This window comes from Dendropsophus ebraccatus, chromosome 4 (genome assembly GCF_027789765.1).
Source record: "Dendropsophus ebraccatus isolate aDenEbr1 chromosome 4, aDenEbr1.pat, whole genome shotgun sequence".
NCBI lineage: Eukaryota > Metazoa > Chordata > Amphibia > Anura > Hylidae > Dendropsophus > Dendropsophus ebraccatus.
This window is the reverse complement of record NC_091457.1, coordinates 112,854,469-112,878,953: the sequence shown is the minus strand read 5'-3', so window position 1 is coordinate 112,878,953 and position 24,485 is coordinate 112,854,469. Positions and strand designations below refer to the sequence as shown.

Below are 24,485 nucleotides of genomic sequence, written 5' to 3'. Positions count from 1 at the left end.
CTAGGAGAAGCTGGGAGCCCCACATGCTTCAGTGCAAGAAGGGGATGTGACACCTGCCAGGTCTGCCAGCCACAGGGCAGAGACAAGGTAAGGACTGGCCCTTCCCAAGCCTGGCACATAGTGTCCACAGGGGCTGCGTTATATATATAGACTGCCAGGATACATAATATATCTATAATATCTATATATAGTACTCATTCAATAGCTGAACAGTAATATTGGTTGTACAGATCTATATACTTTCCATAGCTGTACAGTAATATTGGTTGTACAGATCTATATTCTTTCCATAGCTGTACAGTAATATTGGTTGTACAGATCTATATACTTTCCATAGCTGTACAGTAATATTGGTTGTACAGATCTATATACTTTCCATAGCTGTACAGTAATATTGGTTGTACAGATCTATATACTTTCCATAGCTGTACAGTAATATTGGTTGTACAGATCTATATACTTTCCATAGCTGTACAGTAATATTGGTTGTACAGATCTATATTCTTTCCATAGCTGTACAGTAATATTGGTTGTACAGATCTATATACTTTCTATAGCTGTACAGTAATATTGGTTGTACAGATCTATATTCTTTCTATAGCTGAACAGTAATATTGGTTGTACAGATCTATATTCTTTCCATAGCTGTACAGTAATATTGGTTGTACAGATCTATATTCTTTCTATAGCTGTACAGTAATATTGGTTGTACAGATCTATATTCTTTCTATAGCTGTACAGTAATATTGGTTGTACAGATCTATATACTTTCTATAGCTGTACAGTAATATTGGTTGCACAGATCTATATTCTTTCCATAGCTGTACAGTAATAATATTGGTTGTACAGATCTATATTCTTTCCATAGCTGTACAGTAATATTGGTTGTACAGATCTATATACTTTCTATAGCTGTACATTAATATTGGTTGTACAGATCTATATACTTTCCATAGCTGTACAGTAATATTGGTTGTACAGATCTATATACTTTCCATAGCTGTACAGTAATATTGGATGTACAGATCTATATACTTTCCATAGCTGTACAGTAATATTGGTTGTACAGATCTATATTCTTTCTATAGCTGTACAGTAATATTGGTTGTACAGATCTATATACTTTCTATAGCTGTACAGTAATATTGGTTGTACAGATATATGGAGTTGCGTTTGTTGTTTAGCTGTTTGTTTGTTTGTTTGTGCACTGTATAATGGGATGTCCCTAAGCTCCTGTCTAATTATTATCTGTTTCATCGTATATTAGAATCTCTCTATTATATATGGATATTATAAGTGCAGAATTGTTGGTATGTTTTGCCTGGACATATTAGTTGTTGTTTCTTTCTACTCTCAGGTGTTGATGTGCTATAGTGTTATATATGGCTAGAGTTACACTATAATCTGTACAGGGCAGTGTATATATTGGGGCAGGCAGCGGCTTCTCCTCAGGGACAGATATTGGTGAGGTTAGTAAATGGATAGTGACAGGGAGCGGCTGGAGGCTGTGCACATGGCTGCGGTACCGGCAGCTTCTCCGCTTCATCTGCAGCATCATCATCCAGCCCACACCTGGTCATCTGCACAGGAAAATCACCTTCTATATTACCTCTGACTTCCCTTCATATAGCCTATTCTATATTTATTGATCTTACAGGTTCCAATAAGCTATAGGATCCCGAAGCCTCGTACAGAGAAGGCTGCCATATTATGTACAACGCATCCGCCCAGTCTGCTGTGTATACTGCATGGATTCATCTGATATATTACATTAGCCTTGTTTCTAGGGATAATCTCAGCACAATTTCCTAGCATCTAGTTATCTGTGTAGAGGTTATTCTATTATTAAATACTCGTACACTTTGTTATATATATATATATATATATATATATATATATATATATATATATATATATATATATATATATTATTTTTATTTATTTATTTATTTATTTTTTAATACAAAATAAGTAAAAATTGTTACATATTTGAATTCAGAACATCCGTGCAAGAGAATATGGAGAAGATAGCTCGGCTATTCGTGATATAGATAATAGATAGATGGATGGATGGATGAAAGACGATAGAACTAGTGATTCCTTTTTAAAGTTACATAAAAAAAATAAATTATATATATATATATATATATATATATATATATATATATATATATATAAACTGTGAACATCATGTGTTATACTCTATTTACATCTAAATCTTAGATAAAAAGATGGATGTGGAGACTTTTATATGGTGGGAGCAGCCTGGGAATGGATGGATGGCCAGCACTTTGTACGAGGCTGGGGAATAATATACTGTATATACATATAGATACATAGATGGATGAAGAGACGTATATGGTGGGAATGGATGGATGGCCAGCACTTGGTACGAGCTGCTGGAGAATAATATACTGTAATATAAATAAATATATATATATATATATATATATATATATATATATATAGACTTTTCTATGATGGGAATGGATGGATGGCCAGCACTTTGCAGGAGCTGCTGGAGAATAATATACTGTATATACATATAGATACATAGATGGATATAGAGACTTTTCTATGGTGGGAATGGACGGCCAGCACTTTGTAGGAGCTGCTGGAGAATAATGTCGCAGCCAGCCCTGTCCCCAGCACCTGCTCTATAGGCGCAGCCCGGTCCCGTGCAGGAGATTAGAGCTTTGCATGTTTAAGCCCATCTTATATTATGCAGGAGAGCCCCCCCTTCCTTCCCCCCAATAGTGTGCAGGATCCCTCAGCCCCGGTATTAGGGGAGCTGATCCCTCACACACGTGCCCAGGAGCGGAGGGGCGCACACATGAAGCGGGGGGATAAGAGGATTTGCCCGGCGCAATGCTCTGCCTTGTAATGGGTTATAATGGGTTAGCGCTGGGTGTTATGTAGCGCTGGCAGATAGGAGAACGTTATCTGTCCATCTCCAGCTCCAGCCCGATAATCTACTGCTGTCATCATCATCATCATCATCATCATCATCACCATCATCATCATCTTATCTGGAGGAGCAGGGGACGAGGTGGAAACACTTGCCCGAGCAGCAGTTATAGATATGGAGACACGAGACTAATAACCAATAGCCACCATGTGTATGCTGAAACTCTATGGGATAGAATACCAAGCAGCACTATCTCGGCTCTGCTACATCTCGGGATGGCTGCTATTATAGTTGTCCACGGAAAGTTGAAAACAAACTCATATTATTATAGAACTGGAAACGATCACTGATTATAACAAGACCGACCTGATCACATAGAGGTGCTTACCTTCCTAACTGGGACTGGGGAAAATATCTCATATCGATCCCTTATGTTTATCTTATCTAATCGATCTCATATCGAATCAATATATCTATATTGTACCCACCTCATACATTATCTATCTATCTATCTATCTATCTATCTATCTATCATAGTATATCTAACACACTTCTTCTTCTTCTTCTTCTTCTTCTTCTTCTTCTTCTTATTATTATTATTATTATTATTATTATTATTATTATTATTATTATTATTATTATCATTATCATTATTATTATATGCTCCCTCAGGCTGGAGTCTCCTACGTGTCCCTGTGGTGATGGATACAGGCAGGTGCTGCCCCTCTTGTATATCAGGTGTGCATGTTGTGTAGGATGGATACATATGTTTCCACAGGGCAGCATAGCGGTCTGGGTTCCTAGTCCCTCTCTGTACACACTGTCCCCTCCATTTGCAGCAGCAGGAGTGTGCCGGGAGGCAGCAGAGCTGAGTGTGCACAGCAGCAGTGACGCCAGTGCTACGTGCCTGTAATGTCTCTACCTGTGTGGAGAGGGAGCTCAGTGTCCTCTCCAGCTCACACAGCAGCTACTGGGTTGGAATGAAGGGTTCTTCCATCTGAACCCCAAGACCTTTCAGTTGGGTGTCCAGGCTGGTAAGTACATCTTCCACCTTCACCCCCATCATTATCACTACAGCTGTGACACTGGGATGAGTGTTGTGCTGTGTGTTAGTAGAATTGCGCCTGGTCCTCTGCTGCTGGAGGATGTGAGGAGGATGATGATGATACTTGGCGTCCTCTATCCTTGTCATTACCGCCGTAAACCAATTAGGAGCACATAGGAAAGGCGAGAAGAATGGAGCAGCAACAGAAGTAAGACTATATGCCGCCCATGGGAACATTACACGTTACCCGGGTCTCTCCAGCGCTTCTCTGCCCACAGGCGCAAGTTACGCGCAACAGCTACACTGCATACGCACAGGCGCAAGTTACGCGCAACATATAACACAAGCGCAAGTTACGCGCAACATATACACTGCATGCGCACATGCAAAAAAAACGCAAAACCTCCCCAAACCAGAAAATATATATAGTCACATATAACATGGATGTGACCTAGTCACACTCAGCTCAGCATACAGGTGGTTAATGCAAATACAAAGGAGGAATTCAATGTAGTATTATTATTATTATTATTATTATTATTATTATTATTATTATTATTATTATTATTTCTGTAATTTTACAATCATGAGCGGTATTTCATTTGGTGTGCGTTCTGTGGACGCCCAATTGTGCCATATTTATAGTATCGATGATTATGATGACGATGGGTTTCATTCTGTTGATATATTAAACGCAATATACATGTAATGTGGAAATGGTTCTATGACGTTAATGGTCGGCAAAATGTGTGCGCTTCTATCTGTCTGCGCTTCCTCCCCCTCTGATAAACCTATCTTTATACACTAGATGGATGTAGGGGTTTTGTCGCCCAGTAAAGATAATGTAGATTACCCGTAGTAACACCAGTATCACCAGTATCACCAATCCATTACATCCTAAACACTGGGAAGGCAACATCAGCCCTGTCACATCTGTATATAATCTCACAGCATTGTGCAGTACACAATATTACATATGTAATATCTAAAATAGAACGTAATATCTAGATATTAGAATATGTGTGTGTATAAATACATACATATATATATATATATATATATATATATATATATATATATATATATATATATATATATACATACACATATATATATGACTGTGTGGAGGGCATTCAGCAGTCTCTCTGGAGGGACGTGCAGATAAATTGGCCAGAAGACTTGTGTAACCAGCCGTGTGAATGGGGCAGGACTGGGCTAAGCTGCCACAGAGGGTCGTGTGCGCGGGATTTAATGTCCCGTGGAGTGAATTCACGAGACGGATAAAGCCCAGCTCGGAGCAGGCGGCTGTGCCCTGTCAGCTGCCACCTCCACCCCCTGCCCACAGCTCCAGTGCCCCTCTCTGATCAGCTCTCCATAGAGAATAATATTCCTATCAGCTATGGACCAGCAGAGGGGGGGTTAACAATTTGGGAGTGAGAAGGCTTTAATTCCAATCTAAACATGTAATCCAAGCATCACTTATCAGGGGCTGCCCGGGCAGCAGTGACAGCTAGCTGGCACAGACCTCAGCTGCCCTGGTGACTTTATTGTGGTGAGTGACACACTGTACACACTGTACACACACACACACACACTATATATATATATATATATATATATATATATATATATATATATATATATATATATATATGAAGGCACTAAGCACAGCAGTGGCCAGGACAGGAGTAGCCGGGATTCCTCCTATATATCCAGTACTAGTCACACTGGGCTCTGACTCTCTCTGGATCTGGCGCTAAGATTGGCGCAGGAGGCTCTATGTATTTCTGACTTGATAGATCCCCCAGATTCCCATCTAGCAGAAAGAAACGAGCAGGAGGAGCCATCATTTATTGTGTATTTCATGGAAAGATTTATTCATTACCTGAATAGTCAGTAAAGCCTCCGAATGTTACAATGTATCCAATAACAATACAATAACAATGGGACTGGGGACTTTCGGGGCCATTGTTGTGTCGCTGTATTGTCTCGATTGTTTGTGCAGCGACCACAGCAATAAGTGGCAGAGTGACCTGCTGTCCAGGGTGTGTGCAGGTATATGGTCATGTGGCTTGTGGGGTCACACTGTGCAGGTATATGGTCATGTGGCTTGTGGGGTCACACTGTGCAGGTATATGGTCATGTGGCTTGTGGGGTCACACTGTGCAGGTATATGGTCATGTGGCTTGTGGGGTCACACTGTGCAGGTATATGGTCATGTGGCTTGTGGGGTCACACTGTGCAGGTATATGGTCATGTGGCTTGTGGGGTCACACTGTGCAGGTATATGGTCATGTGGCTTGTGGGGTCACACTGTGCAGGTATATGGATCCTGTCCTATGGTTTGCACCGTCCCATGTTCGGTAGTGGTCGTCCCCTCCAGTCGTGCAGCACTCCCACAGTCCTGTGTACAGCTCTGATCTCGGTCCTTACTCACCTACAGCTTCCTTATCTTCAGTCCCTTCGGTAACCCAGGGGGTTCAGTCCCCGGATCCAGATCCCCCAGATCCCCGGGCAGTAGATCCCTTTCCCAGTCCTCAGGCAGTAGATCCCTGTCCCAGTCCTCAGGCAGTAGATCCCTGTCCCCAGTCCTCAGGCAGTAGATCCCTGTCCCCAGTCCTCAGACAGTAGATCCCTGTCCCCAGTCCTCAGGCAGTAGATCCCTGTCCCCAGTCCTCAGGCAGTAGATCCCTGTCCCAGTCCTCAGGCAGTAGATCCCTGTCCCTGTCCCAGTCCTCAGGCAGTAGATCCCTGTCCCAGTCCTCAGGCAGTAGATCCCTGTCCCAGTCCTCAGGCAGTAGATCCCTGTCCCAGTCCTCAGGCAGTAGATCCCTGTCCCAGTCCTCAGGCAGTAGATCCCTGTCCCAGTCCTCAGGCAGTAGCTGTGGTGTCCGGAGGTCCCTGGTTCTCCTTCCTTCTCCTGAACACAGAACCTCTGTCTGCCGCTGCATTTCCTCCTGACTCTATGGGGAGTTAACCTCTGCAGCGCCGGCCAGTCCTCCCAGAATCCGGCTAATAATAAAGAACACATCATCCTCACAGCTCTTCTTCTTCCTTCTCCCCACGCAGGAGAATTCACTCTGTGCCCCTGAATATGGCGCAGGCCCTGTATGCCATAGTGTAAGATCTGCAATGGGAAGTAGAGGCGCCGTGCAATTGTACGAGCCCCAAGAGCTGACACTTCATAGCTAAAGGGTCCATCTTATGGTGGTCGTGTTATGTATCACATTAGCCTGATATACTACTACTAACAATACCCCTCATCATCCTCGTGTTGCCCAGGCCCATATATTGAGCAGTTCTCCCTTAGGATGCCTGGCACTGAGAACAATCACCCTCATCATCCTCGTGTTGCCCAGCTTTCTGCCTGGCACTGAGAACAATCACCCTCATCATCCTGGTGTTGCCCAGCTTTCTGCCTGGCACTGAGAACAATCACCCTCATCATCCTGGTGTTGCCCAGCTTTCTGCCTGGCACTGAGAACAATCACCCTCATCATCCTGGTGTTGCCCAGCTTTCCCTTGGAGGACAATCCTCTCCCACTTGTAGCTGATTGGAGTTGGGTGAAGAAGAGGAGAGAGCTTCCTCCCCTGTAGCTGCAGCAGCTGTGACGTCACGGAGCAGGCGTCTGGATGGCTGCATTGGCGGACTGGAGAGACAGCATCAAAAGCCAGAGAGCCAGAGAGCCAGAGAGCCAGAGAGCCAGAGAGCCAGAGAGCCGGCCTCCTATTACCTAATTACTAACTTTCAGCCCTTTAAATCCCCCCCCCCCAACTTCTGTGAAAAGCACACAGATCATCCCATAGAGGGTCCAGTCGGGCCCAGTCTGCAGCCCCCCAGCCTATACACGCCCTGCATTCATCATTACGTTGTTTTGGGTCGCTACAATACAATCCACTATTAGCATTAACCCCTTGGCTGCCGGTGTAATGGGGGAATGACCATGTGTGGCTGTAATGAGTTGGGTGTTTGTGGTGGAGGAGACTACAAAGCTGAGCTGCTGCATATTCTATTGCTTTGTGTTTGCCCAGACTTTACCCTCATGACTTTATTGTGTATTTTACTATTTATGTGTAAATCCATCCATGTCCCGGCCCGAGTCACCGGCTGCACAGAGTGTATGGCCTGGAGCCCACAATGCACCGCGAGGAACTATCCCATATCTAATATTCATATCGTGCACATACGTCATATGGCCTCATGCTATGTATGTCCTCTAGTACACAGGTATTGTATACAAGTATCTGTAGTGACATAGCATGGGACTAGTAATACTGAACTACCGGGCTGGAAGCTATAAACCAATCCAAACATCTATCTATCTATCTATCTATCTACTATCTATCATCTATCTATCTATCGCATATCTATCTATCTATCTATCTATCTATCTATCTATCGCATATCTATCTATCTATCTATCTATCTATCTATCTATCTATCTATCGCATACCTATCTATCTGCTTATGTATCTCATATGTATCCATCTTTCTTTTCACGTATCTTTGCAGACAATCTATGAATCTACATATCTCATATCTAGCATCTATCAATCTATAATTGCATCTCCTATCTACCCATTAACCTATCCATCCATCCCATATCAATATCTCTACCAATCATTCAATCAATCAATCAATCAATCAATCACTGTATGAAATATCTATTTATTATCTATCTTCTATCTATCTATCTATCTATCTATCTATCTATCTATCTATCTCCTATCTATCTCCTATCTATCTATCTATCTATCTATCTCCTATCTATCTATCTATCTATCTATCTCCTATCTATCTATCTATCTATCTATCTATCTATCTCCTATCTATCTATCTATCTATCTATCTATCTCCTATCTATCTATCTATCTATCTATCTATCTATCTATCTATCTATTATCTATCTATCTATCTATCCGATATCTGCTTATGTATCTCATATATATCTATCTTTCTTTTCACGTATCTATGCAGACAATCTATCAATCTACATATCTTATATCTAGCATCTATCAATCTATCATTGTATCTCCTATCTATCCATTAACCTACAACATTCTCCCTTCTGTTAACTCTATCTTTATTTTCCTATCTGATGTATCAGTTCTCTTTATTTTGTTTATATATACACCCCCCCCCCCCCCTTATCTAGCCAGATATATTCAACACGAAATATTTTAAGATTCCATTGTGATGAGATGTGGAAACAATTGAAATAAAAAAGCAATGTATATTATTAGTTAATGATATAAACTTCAATTGAAACTTTGAAACCTTCCTCTCTTTTCCCTGGTGCGCTGGATGACTGTACTGCGCGCCTGCATGGGGAGATATATCGATAGATGTTACCTGCATCTCTAGTAATGGATTATCATGAATACATCGAATATCTATCGATCTATCTGATGTCTCTGCATACATACACATGCAATACATATCTGAGGAGTATACATTTGGCAATGCAATAAACATTTACAAGATGTATAGTGTATGTAAATCCTACAGCAGACAATCCCTCCCATTAGTGGACTCACTAATGACCCCCCCCCCCTTCAGTAATGAAGACCCCCCCCCCCCCCCCCCCCCCCCCCCCCCGGGCTCTTTAGATGTTTGGAGTGAATTAGGGAATGTGGATTTTCAGGGGAGTGACCAATAGCAGCGCCGGGCTGAGTGACGGCGCCCTGTGATTGGCTGGCCGGGGGTTATTAGCTGTGCGAGGCTCTCTAGTTCATGTCTAGTGAAGGGAGTCCAGCTGGCGCCAGGGCTGACATAGGATGCTGCGGGATGTTCCAGGGGAGGCCAGAGCTGGAGAGGCTGCCATCTGACTAACAGCCGCTGCCCTGCTGCCCTGCTGCCCCCGGAGCCCTGCTGCCCCCGGAACCCTGCTGCCCTGCTGCCCTCTCCTGAAGCTGCCCTCTCTGGGGGAACTGCTGACTGCTGTAAGTAACTCGGGGGGAACTTTCCCCTCTTCCCTGCTACACTCAGCACAATGCTGCCCAGGTTTATTTAGTGAATACAATGTAACTTCTCTGACTGATCTATTGTAATGTTACTAGTTACATTGTATCTAATAGCCAGGACTATAGATCAGGCGTCTACCTATCTGCACTGCTACAATGTATTTCCTTTCTCCATCTTGTCACTATGTGTTATGGTCAGTAACATTATATGGTATATTATGGTTAGTAATTATGGTCAGTAACATTGTATATGTATATATATATATATATATATATATATATATATAATGGTCAGTATGTATTATGGATAGTATCATTAGATGGATGTATTATAGTCTTACATGTATGTATCATGGTGACACTCTTTTGAGAGCAATAACATAAGGATTACTGAGATATAAGCCATATGATATAGGACTAGCATTGAGCCCATGTATTATTATGTATTATTGCTTCGTGATGCTTTCCATGCAGCCAGTAGGGACTGGGCGCACCATAGCTGGCAGGGAGGGGGCAGAGCTGGGTATTTGCTGGCATGTGGGCATATTATTATTATTATTATTATTATTATTATTATTATTATTATTATTAAAGAAGCTGAGGATAACGCAGTTTGTACCTTTCTTTACAGGTGTTGCAGCTTCTTGTGGTCGTTCGAGGGACTTAAAGGGAGTTCACTTTCGCTTTCAGACGCCTGAGTGATATAAGGCTCCAGGGATTTGGCTCTCTTTGGAGTGAATAATAACCCATGATGGAAGTGGCCACCGACCAGCCTCGCTGGATGGCACACCACCCCGTGCTCAATGGCCAGCACCCAGAAAGCCACCACCCAGGACTGGCACATAACTACATGGAGCCCACGCAGCTCTTACCTCCGGATGAGGTAGATGTGTTCTTCAACCACTTGGATTCCCAGGGAAATCCTTATTATGCCAACTCTGCCCATGCCCGGGCCCGGGTCTCGTACAGCCAGGCGCACGGTATGTATGCCAACCTATGTCTATGCGGTTATCTTATGGGGAACACTAAACTCCAGCGCAATCTCTGAAATACTTCCTTCCCCACTGGGGGCCATTTTTGTAACCCTTTCTATGCCACTCACTGACAATACAGGAAGGTCCTACCACAATTATTCATCCTGTACAAACTTTATTATTATCTTTACCATATTATATAAAAACTATATGGAAATAGCAAGATTGATCCCCATAATAATATGGGCCTTACAATAGTGGCAGATTCGGGGGTCTTGTATATTGTGTAATGGGGGGGGGGGGGGGGGGGTGATTAGATTTGGGCCTCAGTATTCTGTGATGTGACTGAATAATATTTATTTATTAACAACTTATTGGTTTCATGTCCGTGTGCTGGGCTTTACTACTTTATCTCAGGGGTTACAGGCGTCTTTATTGTAATATAGATATATATAGATGTATATATATTTATATAAAACTGTCCCTGTAATGCGATGTGTACATGATAGACGCATGGTGTGTACTGTGCACATGATCAGTCAGTATGTTTCTCACAGAATAGCCTGTTATGCCATATGCCATGCATAGAGGCTGCATGTGAGAATATCTCTGGTGTATATATATATATACTGGAATATTACTTGGCATCCCTGCTGCATGTTGGGGATGATAGTATTGCACATATTGTATAGTAATGTGTCCCTGACTAATGGCCGCCTCTCGTGTATATATACAAGAATATAACCTGCTGCATGTTGGGGATGATGGAATTGCACATATTGCATAGTACATATTGTATTGCCCATATTGTATAGTAATATATACCTGACTAATGTCCGCCTCTCGTGTATATATACTGGTATATAACTTGGCATCCTGATGGTAGTATTGCCCATATTGTATAGTAATATATACCTGACTAATGTCCGCCTCTCGTGTATATATACTGGCATATAACCTGGCATCCTGATGGTAGTATTGCCCATAGTATATAGTAATATATACCTGACTAATGTCCGCCTCTCGTGTGTATATATATACTGGTATATAACCTGGCATCCTGATGGTAGTATTGCCCATAGTATATAGTAATATATACCTGACTAATGTCCGCCTCTCGTGTATATATACTGGTATATAACCTGGCATCCTGATGGTAGTATTGCCCATAGTATATAGTAATATATACCTGACTAATGTCCGCCTCTCGTGTATATATACTGGCATATAACCTGGCATCCTGATGGTAGTATTGCCCATAGTATATAGTAATATATACCTGACTAATGTCCGCCTCTCGTGTGTATATATATACTGGTATATAACCTGGCATCCTGATGGTAGTATCCCATAGTATATAGTAATATATACCTGACTAATGTCCGCCTCTCGTGTATATATACTGGTATATAACCTGGCATCCTGATGGTAGTATTGCCCATAGTATATAGTAATATATACCTGACTAATGTCCGCCTCTCGTGTATATATACTGGTATATAACCTGGCATCCTGATGGTAGTATTGCCCATATTGTATAGTAATATATACCTGACTAATGTCCGCCTCTCGTGTGTATATACTGGTATATAACCTGGCATCCTGATGGTAGTATTGCCCATAGTATATAGTAATATATACCTGACTAATGTCCGCCTCTCGTGTGTATATACTGGTATATAACCTGGCATCCTGATGGTAGTATTGCCCATAGTATATAGTAATATATACCTGACTAATGTCCGCCTCTTGTGCCCGCAGCCCGCCTGACCAGCAGCCAGATGTGCCGGCCACACATCCTGCACAGCCCCGGGCTGCCCTGGCTGGAGAGCGGCAAGTCGGCCCTGTCCGCCGCCCACCACCACAACCCCTGGACCGTCAGCCCATTCGCGAAGACCCCCCTGCACCACGCGGCCACCGGCGGCTCCCTGTACCCGGGCGGGGGCTCCTCGGGGGCCCCCCCAACCTCCCACTCCAGCCCGCACCTGTTCGGCTTCCCCCCGACCCCTCCCAAGGATGTATCCCCGGACCCGGGCAGCGCAGCCTCCCCCACCTCCTCCCGGGCGGAGGACAAGGACAGTATCAAGTACCAGGTGTCCCTGTCTGAGGGCATGAAGATGGAGAGTGGCAGCCCCCTGAGGAGCAGCCTGGGACATATGGGCACCCAGTCATCCACCCACCACCCCATTCCCACCTACCCGTCCTATGTGCCCGCAGCACACGACTACAGCAGCAGCCTCTTCCACCCCGGCAGCCTCCTGGGGGGCCCAGCCTCCAGCTTCACCCCGAAACAGAGGAGCAAGAGCAGATCCTGTTCAGGTGAGACCCCAGAAACACCCCTAACTTCCTGCTGACTGTATCCAAACCTGATCAATACATTATCACATTGATAGCCAATACATACTAGTCACACATGGAAATAAAGAATTCTCCTCCTTCTATAGAAAGCTATAGACTATCAATCACCATAGGTGAGGATGGGTCCCTAATAAGGACCACCCCCTGTCTATAGGAAAACTTACCTATTCTCTCCCATACACTTTACTTGTCACATGACATCACAATATTCATAAGGTACAGTACATATATATATATATATATATATATATATATATATATATATATATACAGTGCAAGCCAACCCCTGCATATGTATAGACTATATCCCTGCAGAGCTCAGGAACACACACTGGCACTGGCTGGATATATTTGTTAAACATGGCAGGGATAAATCACTATAAATAGGTGGGCTACATGCCCTTCAGGGGGAACTGGCCACACTACAAACATGACCTCATCTGGGGGGGCTTGGTGGGCGACTATGGCTGCAGGACTAGGCTAATAGATTAAATATGACTTTACTATTCCATTCTATCTAGAGATCTCGTTCATGACTATAGAGATGTTGGAGGTGGCACTCTATAATAAATTATTCATATTAGACACATGTTAAATAGGCAAAGATATTACTTATTTGTAATACATTTTTACAATTTTTATTAAACCTCCGTTAATGATATAAACTTTGGGGAACGTTATTATAACTTGTGGTGATTTAATACACCCCGAATATAAGATGAAGTCTGCAGAGATTTCCATTATAGGGCCGAATGATCACTGTAATACATAACATCAGCATCCATACAGCATCTTCTATGTCTCACACTATGGATTGTTATTTGGTGCAAGAAATAATTCATATAAAAATATAAAAGGCAGAAAATGTCAGGAGAATGTCCTGCTCCCTGTGCAGACATATAGAGGGAATCTCATCCAGAGTGGTCTCTCTTATAGAATACATGTAGTGTTTAGTGACACTACTGATGTGAATATTATTATTATTATTATTATTAGTTTGATTCGATCTCTTCCCAACTTGATTCCCTTTGTTTTTTTGTTTTTTTTTGTAAGAATTGGATAAAAAGCTTCCAATATAGTTTGTTAAAAATCCGTATTATCAACATGAGTGAGAAGCATTGAGCGTGGTGGATGCCATGTGTACAGAATGTTTAGATAATATGATAAATACAATGTTTATTACAAGAAGATAAATATTATTGATAGAACACAAGTAGGATAAACAATAACGTTTACCAGAGCGCAGTGATGTTACATGGCTGAGGATAGAGGCATAATATATATATATATATATATATATATATATATATATATATATATATATATATATATATATCCCTCCCCTCGTAGTACTGTGCAGATCTTACTTCTTCTGTATGATTTGTGTCTGGAGATCAGTGCAAAAATATTGTGAATTTGTTTTTAAAGAAAGAAATCCGGTTTCTTCGTGTTTCCATTTAGAAGGGAGAGAGTGTGTGAACTGCGGAGCTACGGCCACGCCGCTGTGGAGGAGGGACGGCACCGGCCACTATCTCTGCAACGCCTGCGGCCTCTACCACAAAATGAATGGTCAGAACAGACCACTCATTAAGCCCAAGAGGAGACTGGTAGGTGTCTATGGTGGGGGCACTGCTTCTGGGGGGGCGAGAATAATGATGGCAACTCTCCAGTCTGTCACCCTCCTTATAATGTATAGTGATAGCTCTCAGCATGCTGGACGTTGTAGTGTCACAGACTGGGGATCTGTCTTTCTCCTATTCTGCTTCTTCTTGGCTGCATAACCTACATTTTGCTGTGGTGCTGTGATTATTATTACTATTATTATTATTATTATTATTATTATTATATGCATACTAATCTAGCACTTTATTCGATCTTGGCAGCAGAGCTCACAATCTGTACAGTGTAGATTGGTCTATAGGGGATAAGATACCTGTTTGTGATGTCACTGTTCTTCATTTCCTACGTTTTTTTAAAATATGTATTTGATCACAGAGATACTAAGCATAATCTTTATTGCTCATATAATCTACCATTTTTACTAAGCATAATCTTTATTGCTCATATAATCTACCATTTTTACTAAGCAGATCAGATATTACCAGGAATGTAATACTAAAGCTCGGTAAAGCCCGATAATTCCGCCTAGATTTGCAGCCCTGGTGTAGGTTTGCATGCTGGGACTTGTAGTACCCCAGCAGCTGCCGTGAGCCATCAGCTGGAGAACAATGGCGGCTGTCCAGGCTTGGTCTGATTGCCCTGCTGCCCCTTATCAGCCTCATAAATCAGGGGAACACCCTGGCTGTAATGTGGCTGTGTGAGGCCATGGAGTCACTTGTCTTGTGTAGTCTGGAGCAGCAGAGTGACTTCTAATCCCCCTCTCTCCAGGACTCAGACAATTCCTACATTTTATAAGCTATTCTTTTTTTTTTTTTTTCCATGGAGTCACCTCCACACTTTGTGTTGGGGAACTTGTCTTTGTTGTCCAGGGCTCTATGTGAGCTCATGCTGGAAGCTTCCTATCCGGATATCTGCATTGTGCTGATAAGGAAACCTCGACTCTCTGTTTCCGGACATAAAATAAAAAGTTTAGAGAGTTTACCCTAGGCGAGGCTGTCCCGGCTGTTTTGAAATGTCCAATACTTTACAAATAATGCCTCTGAGGTTAATAATAATAAATGGATTTTTTGTGTGTTTTCTTGGAAAGGCTGAGAGGGGGGGAAGGGAGGGAGAACACCAAAAAACACATATCAGAAATATTAACTCCTAAGGTGCCAGCTGCACTGTTAGTCTTTGTGCTGACCTCGAAGTCATCCTGCCAGGGGGTTACTCAGAGAAGGGGAATTCCTTTGAGTCACCTAGAACATTAGCTCTTCTCTGCCTAATTGACTTTCAAGCTTAGAATAGTGAACTCCCTGGTGGCAGCATTGTCAAGAAGCCTGAAAAACAAATTATTAAGGGGATTATAATAAGGCAATGGATTGCAAAGCCAGGGAGATGACTGAACCTGATAGGTTTTGGAACTTTCTTTTACATGTGTTGTTTTTTTAGACTTAATCCTAATTTGAGGAATAAGATATAGTATAAAACAGGAGGACTGGGACAGTGGCCGCACTATTTGTATCCATTTTCATATTTTTTGTTAGTAAAACAGGGAAAGTTGTGTGAATAATTCTGATAATATCACAGGTGACAGAAAGGAGTAGTGACAACACTGGAGTGATTCCCATGAGCAGCTAAACATTGGGCTCTCTTCTCCACCTGGGGTATTCCTATTGGGCATCTCTGTGATTTCTTAGTCCACCCATTTGTTCTGAATTTAGCTCTATATATATGTTACCATCTTACAGATGAAGATCTAAATTCTGAAAAATCCACAAGTGGCTGTTTAGTCATTATCATTCTCTATATGAGCAATACTTGTACTAGGAAAATAGCATAGGGTTAATTGTTAACCAAGTATTTGGATACTACTACTTACTATATATCAATGGTTGTATCATATGAAATAACATTTTGCTCTTTAATTAATTTTCAGTAATCACCAATAAATTCCGACTCCATCTGTGTATAAACAATTTAATTTTTGTTTTGTCAACTGTAAGACAATAAAGAGGGCATTGTTACTGGGGCCCATAATGACCTGTATTGATCCATCCTTTTACAGTCAGCAGCTCGGAGAGCAGGGACCTGTTGTGCAAACTGTCAAACAACCACCACAACCTTATGGCGACGCAATGCAAATGGAGACCCAGTGTGTAACGCCTGTGGACTGTACTACAAATTACACAATGTAAGTTGCCCCTGGTGATGGGATGCATGCTATGGCAGAGCTTGGCTTGCTTGGAATTCAATGAGATTGGTTTCTGTTAGGTGCTCCCTAGGGTAATGCACAATTCATTCTCCAGCATAGCAATGCCACATCCAATGTGACCTAACAATGCAACAGCTTGGCCACTGCAGCCCTGTAAAACCAAAGGGAGATGGCAAGACAATAGCCGCACAATCATCCCTTCTCTTTCAATTTGTTGAATTAATTTGGATGACGACTGTTTAACCCCTTGACTGCCTATGATGGGAAATGATTTTTTTCTTGTCTAACACAAATCTGAATGGATAATATCAAATATTATCAATTATTATAGCATACCATTGTATCATATAATTACACATACTTTTTATGCATTATTTATATAGCGCCAACTTATTTTGTATTATAACAACATATAAGGTAGTCATTGCTGTCAATTACTGTGTTTGTTTACATGGCACCAGTGACAGTACTGAGGCTTGAGGCACAATGGGTTAGTTGTCTCAGTGTTAAGTCACCATAAGCAGGCACCTATTTACATATACCACATCCCCATGATAATCATTGGCTAAGCTCAATAAGATGGTTTTTATTTTGTAAGAATAAAACATTAAAAAAGTAAAAAAAAAAACAAAAAAACAAAAACAAAAACATTTGTGACCTGCTTGATAGAAAGAACATGTTATTTGCAGTGCGTGATGTTTAACATCATAATTGTCAAGGAAATAGCATTAACCTAGCACATCAATTCCACAAGAGTGCAGATGTATTGTACATGGTTTAAATTAGGCCAAGTCTGATGTTCTTGTATTCTGTTACAGGTGAACAGGCCCCTGACCATGAAAAAGGAAGGAATTCAGACCAGGAATAGGAAAATGTCCAACAAGTCCAAGAAAAATAAGAAAGGCTCGGAGTGTTTTGAGGAACTTTCCAAGTGTATGCAGGAGAAAACCTCCCCTTTCAGTGCAGCTGCCCTGGCTAGTCACATGGCTCCAATGGGGCATTTGCCTCCTTTCAGCCATTCCGGCCACATCTTGCAGACACCAACACCCATCCACCCTTCCTCTAGTTTGTCCTTTGGGCACCCACACCCATCCAGCATGGTAACAGCAATGGGATAAATATAATTCCTTTACAGACTGTATAAGAGCATGTGGGCATTGCCTGGGTTGGCGCCCAGAGTCCTCCAAGAAGACAATGTAGAACTGGCCTGCACCTCGTCTGTTGCATCAGATAGGCATTCACATTGGACTTAAACAGGACTCTTTGGTGGGACCAGATAAGCACTTTCCTCCCCCTGGACTGGAAAAAGGAATAATCTGTTTTCCACTTACTGACCAACCCGCAGTGAAGGTAAAAAGGTGGACGTAGTGAGATTTTATCTTGTTACTTTCTTGTTTTGTTTTTAAATTACTGTGAATATTGTAAATACATTAACGTCTCTTGTGGGTGGAAAAGACCCAGTGGTAGTTGATGCTGGATTTATACTGCAGACTTGTTACAAATGGACACCTTTATATATAGAAAACAAAATTAAAATCTAAGGCTTAATTTTAAAAAAAGAAAAAAAAATATTTATTTTTTGCTCCTGGATTTTTTTTTTCAATCCGTCTTTGCCCTTGTCCTGGGGTCATCTGGTCTGTGAGCTCTTTCGCTGCCGCCCTTCTTGGACAAGACCACCATAACATCTTTGACCTGAACTTAACCCTTCTGCCGCTGGTGAAGAGGTTTTGGACTAAACAACCATGAAAGCAAACATTGACAATTGTTTTATGTGGTTCTCTGTAAGTGATTTCATCTGATCCAAGATTTCTAGAGCTTTTATATCTTTTTTTTTTCGATTTTTATTTTTAAGGTTCATTGGCTCAGCTCCCCGACATTCTTGTGTTTGCATGTGCCAGACTTTCTTTAAATCAAATAGGTTCTCCATGTAACACAGAGATATTTATATCCATACTCCTGATATTTTATTGAATGTGGAATGGCTTCTTCTATATGTGCCCTCAAATTTTATTATTTTATTGAGTGACCAACAGTTTTTGGGCATTGAGAACATCATCTCTCTTCTTGTTAAGTCATAAAAAAAGAAACCAGTCCTCTGTGTCCCCATATCTATCGTTTAAAGGAAAAATTTGTAAAACTGGCAGATCATTTTTCTTTTTATTTTGAAATCTCAATATAATAATGTGAAAATGTATCATATGCTTGACCCTTCCCAAATATCTTAATGTTAACAATTTAATATCACATCATTATGTATATATGAATTATTAATCTAAGGGCAAAGCTGGGTGGAGGATAAAATACAGCTGTATACAGCAAATAAAACCCATCCATGTACAAGAAAATAATTTTTCTATGAATAAACGTTCCCATTCTGATATTTATAGAATAAATATAGAACACAGACGATTAGAGAATGAAGTAAGGGCCAAATTGTATGAGGGGAGGCTAAAGTACAGATATCATCAGGACAGGGATAGACGCACACATAAGGAAGACGGTTAATGAAAAAAAAAAAGGGTTTGGGATTGCGCCCTAAGGTTCTTTAAAATTTCTTTAAACTCTTATCAGCCAGGAAACACTTCAGTAATTGTCCTCATATCCTGGCTGTATGAGGGGTTAACATTCATGGTACAAGCTGTACATTATTTTGTACCTTTTATTATTATTTTTTTTTTTATTGGGGTTGGAAGGGGGGTATTTGAAGAAAATATTACTGATACAAGAGGAAAACAAATGAGTGCAATATCTTGCCAGCCTGCAGTTCAGTCTGAGGCCCGGAATAAATTATTTTGTATCGGTAGCCGCATAAAATTATACAGTATTTTTTTTACCTTGTTTTGTTTAGTGACCTTAAGTTATTGTTGATTCTGTACACCATGTTTATAATATTGTCTGTAAAAAGTGTATGCTATCCTCCTATTCAATGAAGGTGAATATTAAGAATAAAAAAACAACTTTTTGTGGAATTTTGGATTTATCGTTCTTTATTTTTATATTTATTTATTTATTTTGAATTCATAAATTATTTTAGTTATAAGATTCGGGTGTTATATATTATTTTTTTTCAAAATGTCAGTTTCCTAGAAGTTCAAAATTATACGACTCCTGTGGAATTGCGCTTGATCGATAAACCTATGAGAAATAATTTTATACAGCTTGATCAGAAAACCTTACTTTTAGGCATCCTTTATAAATAGATAATTTCTATTAATAATTTCTCTATCATTGCAGTTTTTAGGAGGTATTTACACTCCGTTTTTTGAGCATTTTTTTTTTCATGTGTTTCTTGCTTTTAGTAAACATAGCCTCAGGGCTCCTCAACACACAATACTTTTTTTTAGTCTTTTAAGATGCATATTAAAAAAATGCCATGCGTTTTCAAGCATTTTGGTGATGTTTTAAAGGTGTTTTTGCTGGTCTTTGTCTTGTATGATTTTGTACATGTGTTGGTACTTTTGAAGTTATACAGAACAGAAAGGCCTAAGGTAAAAAAAAAAAAAAAAAGGCTATAGTAGTATACCTTACCTAGTACGGGGCATATTTTGCGAAAACCAAAAAAAAAAGTACTTTTTATGTAGACGTAACAATATTTTGCCACGTTTTCTAAAGAAGAAGAAGAAAAAAAAAAGTCTTAACAAATGTGTCAGCTGAACCCTAACTCAACTCCATTGTTCCAGGAAACCAGATTTTCTAAGGAATCTTTCTTTCTTTTATTACAGTGGATTTACACAAAAATCCACTGTCGGCAGATCTTACCTGAAAGTAAGAAGTGAGATATAAAAAACACCATACAGTTTTGTGGTTTTCCTCTGACCTTTCGATGTTTGAGAGAGGGGGGGGGGGGGGGGGGGGGTCATTGGCATTTTTTTTTTTTTACCATTCTCTGGTTATGGTTTATTTTATGGTGTTTCCCTAATAGACTTATAGGACTTGAAAAACAGCAGAAAAAAAAACTTTTGTTGAATACAAATATGGCACTAGCATATCTTCCTGCAATTTTTGCAAACTACGCTGAAAAAGTGGTAGAAATCTATAAATGGAAAGGAAAATAACGCTGCATGTAACATTCTTGCGAAGATACATTTTCTGCAGTAAATATATCTTATCATGGCAACATATTAACCATGTGGTTTGTTTTTCTATGAATTCATATGTATATCTCTTTTTAAGTTCTGAGGTATTCAAAGTCTTTTCATTTGTTCTCCTCAAGAAAGAATAAAAAGTATCTCATACTAGCCAAACCAGAGTCTCCCCCAAGACCTGTTTCTCAATTCCAGTCCTCATGGCCCACCAACAGGTCATTTTTTAAAGATATCCCATACAAAGAACAAGTAAAGAAAGATAATGTCCAGCGGCAGTTTCACACTTCCCAGTGCTTCCTCCAGGCATGCATTGAGGAAGCACTTGGAAGTGTGAAACAACCGTTGGCTGAGGAAAGGTGTCTCTATGTTCCTGTTTTGTATGTCTTTCAGATATTAAATAAAGTTCAAGTTTTATGGTGAGTGCTGCTGAACATTATCTTTCTTTACTTATTTGCTATAACTAAGATGAGCACCACTAAACTGGTCATATGTGGATATAGGACCTTATATCTATGCCTGCTGGGAGTTGTAGTGCCGGTGAAATCTTTTGCTGGTGGCCCATACTAACACCTGTGATAATACCTAATGCACTATGCAGTATAAGGCTGTGGTCACACGCTGTGTAAGGCCGAACGTCCGGTCTCAGAAAAGATCATCCGGCCAATATTGCAGTACCAGCCGGATGATCTTTAGCGCCACTGAGTTTTGATGCGGGTGCATCCGTGTGCGGCCGGAGCCGTTCGCTTCACTGTGTGCACTGATAGGGTTTTCTGCGGTCGCTATTCATTGAATTGGCGCTACTAGGGATCCCGGCCGGAGTGTATACTATGTGTATACACTCTGTCCGGGATCCTATAGGCGGCAACATAACGTATACTTTCATAATAATCACAACTGTTGTTGCAATCAGCAACAACGGTCGTAGTTTTACGAAAATATATGTAGTGTGAACATAGCCTAGTGCAGTATAAATATATCACCTGTGAAATACTAAGGAAATCCTCAAAACATGACCTGTTGGTGGACAATGAGGGCTGGAGTTGAGAAGCACTGTCCAAGAGGAAGAGTCATTCAAATTTAGAAAGCTGTTCTGGGGTTCTTGTTCTGCGTTAGTACATAACAGGTACTGGGTGGATAGGGAGATGCCTTGGATGCAGGTCATGGGAGATGAGTTTTCCTCCTTCTGGAGGAGACCTAACCTGCAGACTTTTCCAGTGAAAGCTCTAAATATTATTGTGTCTCTTCAAATATTATCAAGAGGTAATACATGTGCCTGGTATAAGTACATTGGCAGCTTCACAACAGGTAGTATTAATGCCTAATATGGTAGAGAAAATAAGATTATTACTGTGGAATTGTACATGAAATTACTATCATTCACAAGCCTAGGTGCATTTATATACCTGGAAAGGTATATAAAGTTTCAAAAACTGTAAAAGTTTGTACCTAAACACATTAAAAAGAATGCGCCATGAGACAATGGCCTATTGTATTTATGTTAAACATATTTTTAATATATAAATGTTATTTTTTAAATTTTACTGTCCATCTTCTAAAATATACCCTAAAATCTTGCAATTTTTATTTTGACCACTTTATCTAAAACTAAAGGTGCCTATACACTGCCACACACTGTCAGCTAAACAATTGCTGGGAAAAATTGCTATCTCTCCCCGTCCTCCCCATAAAGCCCTATTACACAAAGCAATTATCGTCTGTATTCGCCCGATAATCGCTTCGCTTAATAGAAGGCAACTATTATCCTAGCAATGATTTGCTATCTCCTATGGGCTCCCCAGACGATCTAAAGATCATCTGGGGAGCCCCTCATGCAGCTCCCTGTGGCCCCCCTGCACTTACCCACTTGCTGTTGGTGCGCATAAAAGCGCTGGCAGCGAACGGGGAGTAAGGAGCAAGCGCGCCCTTACCTAACAGGCCGGCGCCCGCTTGGTCCAGCTGATTGCCCTGTGTAGTAGGGACTTTACACATAAATGTTCAACATAGCCGAGTGTTCTCTATGTGTGTGTGTGTGTGTGTGTGTGTGTGTGTGTGTGTGTGTGTGTTAGCCATAAAATTCACTGCTCTAGTGGCGCTTTATCTCTTTGAGAAGAAGGGGGTCAGACAGTAAAATTCCATCAAGCCCAATCTCTATCTTCCCCAACATCATCTGTCAGTGGTGACTCAGATGCCCCCATACACGTTATACAAATGTCCTAACCTGCCGCAACCTGACATCAGTATATAAAGTGTGTGGGGATCTTAAGCTAAGACTTCCTGTTCTTTACAAATAATTTCCCAGCAGTTCCCTTCTTACCAGTACAGACAAGAGTACAACGAAATGTGACACCAGTATACAGAGGAGCCCCTGCTCCTTCCCTGTGGAATAAGCCCACAGAGCATGCTCACAAATGTGTCCCATAGAAAAAATAGGGTCTGGAGATGTTTACTGTGTCTATGTCCATGAGGCTTGCCATAAAGCATGTCACTAAATGCTGTTAATAACATTAATAATAGTTTATTTAAAAAAATTACAATCAGAAAATAGAAACAGATCAGGAAAAAAAGAACACGTTCCACTATCTGGATCTAATCAGTAAAAACAAATCTAGAAGATACATTCTCTTTAAAGTCATCTCAACCAGCCGACTGCAGCGGGACTTGCTGAGCATCTAGGGAAGGACTGGGCCATTCGATTTTAACATGTCTAATCCTGTTGTTTTTAAAGGGAAACTGTCAGCTTTGTATGAGATACGGAGCTGACAGCCACCACCAGGGTATACTAACTATGATAAAACTAACTATGCTTTTGTTTACATTGATGGCCCTTTATAAACTTAGAACAATGCACTTTTTTTCTCTCTTTTTTTTTTTTTTTTACAGCTAAATGGTGACAGAATAGGTGCAGAGCCAAGGTGGTATGATTCCTCCCCGCCCTGACGTCTGTAATTGATGTACAAGGCTCCATGCTGGAAGCTGAGCTCTGTACATTGATAATGTGGGGAAAGGCAGAAGGAGGCACGTGGCTGTGGCTCAGCACCACCTCTCTGACCGTGTAGCTCAAGGATGGAGCACTCCAGCCCTTAAATCATTGCCAAACTACAATTCCCATCAGGCCTGGATAGCCATAGCCAAAGCTTTAAAGAAGTCCAACTTTTTTTTTTGTATCTGTCAGCTGCCAGGGCCGGGGAGGGGGGGGGGACATAATAAACAATACATCTCACCTCTCCCTGTGACTTTGCAGCGCTGGTTTACTGCTCCAGGATGCCCACTGGGCTCTGGGATCTTCTTTAGCTGGAACCTCACAATCCGGCTGATGGGCTGCCCGCTCAGCCAGTCA

At 41.1% G+C, this 24,485-nt stretch overlaps 1 protein-coding gene across 4 annotated transcripts; it reads left to right on the top strand.

Moving 5' to 3' along the window:
* GATA2 (GATA binding protein 2) lies at nucleotides 1-19,990 on the top strand. 4 transcript variants are annotated; one of them, XM_069968738.1, is made up of 6 exons: nucleotides 1-87; nucleotides 10,549-10,897; nucleotides 12,653-13,210; nucleotides 14,678-14,856; nucleotides 16,917-17,042; nucleotides 17,882-19,990. In XM_069968738.1, exons 2-6 carry the CDS (start codon nucleotides 10,666-10,668, stop codon nucleotides 18,179-18,181), a joined length of 1,395 nt encoding a protein of 464 aa, XP_069824839.1. In that variant the 5' UTR covers nucleotides 1-87; nucleotides 10,549-10,665; the 3' UTR covers nucleotides 18,182-19,990. The 4 variants fall into 4 exon arrangements, with proteins under 4 accessions (XP_069824839.1, XP_069824840.1, XP_069824841.1 ...); XM_069968739.1 differs by lacking the exon at nucleotides 1-87 and adding an exon at nucleotides 3,862-3,942; XM_069968740.1 differs by lacking the exon at nucleotides 1-87 and adding an exon at nucleotides 9,838-9,896 and having other exon boundaries at nucleotides 14,711-14,856.
* The last annotated feature ends 4,495 nt before the right edge of the window (nucleotides 19,991-24,485 follow it).